General features: G+C 34.9%; 1 protein-coding gene across 7 annotated transcripts in view; it reads left to right on the top strand.

Moving 5' to 3' along the window:
* The window catches only part of DCLK1 (doublecortin like kinase 1), a 327891-nt gene that overhangs the window by 13083 nt on the left and 310233 nt on the right, over positions 1 to 4575 (top strand). For all 7 annotated transcript variants that reach the window (XM_023531587.1, XM_011361823.2, XM_023531589.1 and 4 more), the window contains exon 2: positions 1840 to 2186. In XM_023531587.1, the coding sequence (XP_023387355.1) occupies positions 1840 to 2186 (347 nt within the window). The remainder of the gene's footprint in view (positions 1 to 1839; positions 2187 to 4575) is intronic.

Below are 4575 nucleotides of genomic sequence, written 5' to 3'. Positions count from 1 at the left end.
TTCTTTCTTCCCTCTATCTCATGCACGCTGCCTTTCCACAGAGCCTTCAGAAACAGCCCTGCTCTTGCAGTTCCCTTGTACACATTTTTTATATCTGTATAAATCGCGAGAACAGCATAGGTGGGACCAGTCATGATCTACGAGGTGAATCGAAAGCTAGTTTGCTAAATTTGTACTATTCGTACAACTTCTAGTGAAGCATCATGTATAAACACGCATTAAAATATATTTTAAAAACATTTGTAAAGCAAATGTTTGATAACCTGTATAACTGTGCTTTTCTATTTTTGAAGCCTTGGTTCACTTATTTTTATGTGAATACTTGTCCTGTGGCATTGGATGCTTGCACTATTAATTTAAAAATAGGATGAGGATTTAGATAAAAGTAAATGGGCTGTGTAGGATTAGTCCTAGGTCACTTTACCTGCAATTAGGAAGGCTTTTTAGCATTTTTACCTATTCCCAGTTACAAAGACTTGCTAACACAGAAAAAGGCCTTTATAAAATATTTAATTTCAAAATGCTTTGACTGACTTTATGAAATACGTATATAGGCGGTCCCCAACTCCTGGGCCGTGGAACTGGGCCGCACAGTAGGAGGTAAGCAGCGAACAGTGAGCAAGCAAGCAGAAGCTTCATCTGTATCTGCAGCCGCTCCCCAGCACTAGCATCACCGCCTCAGCTCTGCCTCAGATCATCAGACATTAGACTCTCATAGGAACACCTGTCCCTGGTGCCAAAAAGGTTGGGGACCAGTGATAAGATCAGTCATTTGATAATTTGTTATTGCTTGGTATGTGTATTACTTTTTGTGAGTATAATCTACATCTACTTAATAGTCTGAGTTTTCTGATTAAACGATTCTCTGTTAGGGAGTCATTTCTAATAACAATTTTATGTATTTACTTTCTTTTTAGCTTTATTGGGGTATAATAGACAAATAAAATTGTGAAATATTTAAAGTGCACCTTGTGATGATTTGGTATACACACACACATTGTGAAAGTGTTCTTCCCATTTAATTAATTAATATATCTCTCACCTCACATACTTATCCTTTTTGTGTGTGTGAGAACAATTCAGTTCTACTCTCTTTGCGAGAATTCTCTTTTATACTATACAGTGTTATCAACTATAGTCACCATGTTTTATATTAGGTCCTCAGTTCTTACTCATCTTATTTAATTATATTTGTTTTAGAGTCAGTTTAAGAAGCTACAGTTTCTAAGTTGACCAGTCTCAAACCTTTTATCTATAAACAGGTGTGAACTGGCTTCCTAGTGTTTGTGGATCGAGTGCTCGGCCCTGTGTAGATGGGAGAGGAGGAAGGGTGGTTATTTTGCTTGCTTTTGGAATTTTACTTGGCTGTACAAAATGTTTAGCAAACACTTTCATCAAATTTATAAATTACATAGCTATTTTAAGAAGCTGTTTTCTGACCCATTTTCAGTTTTTAAATGATTTCAGGTGGCAAATGTAGGTACCTCTGATTTTGAACTTTTCTGCAAATAGAAATATTCCTAAATCTCAAAGAATATTTTATATTTTGAATTCAGTTTTATATCTTTTTGAAGTTTATTAAATACCAATATTTCTACCAATATTAATGATGAAGAAAGGGAGGGATGATGATGTTTCCTCCCCAGGATACCAATCTGTTACTGACAGAGCCAGATTAGAAGTCAAAAATCTTTCTTCTTAATTCTTAATCATACTTCCATTGTTTAAAAAGTCACAACTAGCTTTCACCTCTAAGTAGAAAAGAAAAATATCACAGAGTACGAGAAAGGAAATGAGTTTACCTTAGCTTAAGCTTAAACATATTTCTCTTTTCCTTAGGAGAGAGTTATGTGTGTGGCTCAATTGAACCCTTCAAGAAACTGGAGTACACCAAGAATGTGAACCCCAACTGGTCTGTGAACGTCAAGACCACCTCAGCATCCCGGGCGGTGTCGTCACTGGCTACTGCCAAAGGGAGCCCTTCAGAGGTGCGGGAGAATAAGGATTTCATTCGACCCAAGCTGGTCACCATCATCAGAAGTGGGGTGAAGCCACGGAAAGCTGTCAGGATTCTGCTGAACAAGAAGACTGCTCATTCCTTCGAGCAGGTTCTCACTGACATAACCGACGCCATCAAGCTGGACTCGGGAGTGGTGAAACGCCTGTATACCCTGGATGGGAAGCAGGTAAGAGAGGTATCGTGGTATGACCTTGACTTTACAGGCAAGAACCAGGGAGGTGGGAAATTTATATGGCCTGTGATGGGGATCTGAAACATACATTCTACTGATTTTGGGAGAGTTGGGTCATTTAGTCAACAAATATATAGCTGTTGGCTTCAAACCAGTCCAAGGATAGTGTCAGACAGGATTAACCATAGGAATAAAGTAAAATGCCCACCTCTGAAGCTTAAATGATTATGCCATTATATTAAGCAATTAGTAACTAAAAAACTACTTCAGTTATTAATTGATTGACATAACGGTGCTTTTCAGCCATTTGTTTTCAGTGTTGTCATATAGTAATGTCTTATAGCCTGGACCATGACTAAGATGTAGAGGTAAACTCTGACCAGTAGAGGAAAATCTTAGTGCTTTCTTTGGCCTAAATAATATTTTATAATTTACTGTCTCAGTAATGTTCAGTAGTGAGATTTATTTAAATTTTATAGATTTTTAAGTACCTATCTAAAGAACAAAATATTTCCATCCAGATGGCCTTAAGATGCATACTTCTAGAATATTGTACATCTTGTTTTGAAAACATAATTTTAGAATTAAAATGAAAGAGGTTTCTTCAGCTATGGAATGTGCATCGGTTGACTTGGATGATGGACATTTTAATATGAGTTGCTCAGATGAACTTAAAGGAAGTCTCATGTGGACTTAGGTAAAGGTCCGACAAAACCCTGATGATGAGCTGAATAAAAAAACACTGATATATGTACAGTGCGATTTGCTGGTCATTGAGAGTTGAGAGAATTTTTTAAAGATGATCATTTTTAACACACAATCTTTGCTTAAAATTTAGTTTTTAATGTGGGTCTGTCCAAACACTTTTTAAAAATTATTTTGAGGGATAATTTGAATAATTTGCATGTAGAGTACATATTAAAAATCAAAATCAGATTCATAATTAGAAGGTTCATGTTATTAAATAGAAGACTAATATAGATTCTTGAAGGCTAACACATTCAAACTATGAATTAGAAATAGATACGAATACTAGAAAGAGTGTTAGTCTTGAAAGAATTATTGCCCTAGGGATCCATTCAAATGCTCTGAATTATAAAATTCATTAGGAAAGAAGGAATATCTGCCAGTTGTTCATTTATATTCAACAATATTCTGCTTGTCTCATTAAACTTCCCCTAAGTGTCATGTGGATAAGGATTCTGAGGGGTGAAACACCCAGTCTTCTAGATCTAGGAGGATGTATCCTGAATATTACAACGTATCAGTGATCAGAAAGTCCACTGCTGGCTTGTGAGTTACAACAACAATAAGATGACAAGGTTCATTAAATGTTTAAGCTATTTAGGGGTGCCCTCTGTAATGAGTGGCTCAACCGTCTTATAGTTCTGCATTTTTGTATATTAAGTTTTCTCAAGATGGGAGTTTACTTGTTTTCATAAGAAGTAAAATTTACAACAAAGAGTACATATAATGAATCTTCTAACTCACCCCTCACTTCACAATTTTAGACGTTCCAAATTGCTACACACTGATTCTAAAAATCTGCTTTAACTACTTTAGTAAATTGTGCCATCAACTGATCATTTGTTTATCCTAAGACTGAATTCCTGGAATAGGTACTCTGATGTTCTCAATAGTTTTTCTTCTTTTTAAGGAATTTATCATATTTTATAATAGCTGGTTTTGGTATGGTTTACATGTAACTAATCGAATGTAATGGGAAAAAAAATCTAGGTTTAATGTGAAAAAACCGGGATTCAAATCTTGATTCTGGTGCAAGTTGTTTACATTTTTAGCAACTCACTGAGCCTCATTATACTCATCAGTAAAGTATGGATGAAATGATCACCTCTGTTTCATAGTGTGCTTGCGGGAGCAAATGTGATAATGCGTGTGAAAGCCATTTTGAATTATAGTAATAATGATCACAGCTTTATTGAGCATTGTTCTAAATGCTTTGTATGTGTTAGCACATTTAATCGTCATAACAGCTTTATTATTATCTCCATTTAACAGATGAGGATACTAAGGCACAGAAATTATTTTAAGTTTTAAAATGTCTAAGACCACACAGAGTTGGAATTTGAACCAGTCTCTCTCCAGAGCCTGTGTGTGTAACCACTGTACCATAGCAGATTATATTAAAGGACCAAAACAGGTGTATGTGTCCTGAAAATTTTCAAGTAATTTGTCCAAAAAATATCATCTGAAAGTTTTCCGCTATGTATTTTTCTCCTGCAGTAATTCTTCTGACTGTCGCATTCAAAACTGTGTTTTTTAGTACTTTTTATTTATTTATTTATTCATTTATTCATTCATTCATTCATTTATTTATTTATTTATTTATTTATTTATTTATTTATTTATTTATTTATTTATT

Source organism: Pteropus vampyrus, unplaced genomic scaffold (genome assembly GCF_000151845.1).
Source record: "Pteropus vampyrus isolate Shadow unplaced genomic scaffold, Pvam_2.0 Scaffold71, whole genome shotgun sequence".
Lineage (NCBI taxonomy): Eukaryota > Metazoa > Chordata > Mammalia > Chiroptera > Pteropodidae > Pteropus > Pteropus vampyrus.
This window is presented reverse-complemented; position numbering and strand designations above follow the sequence as displayed.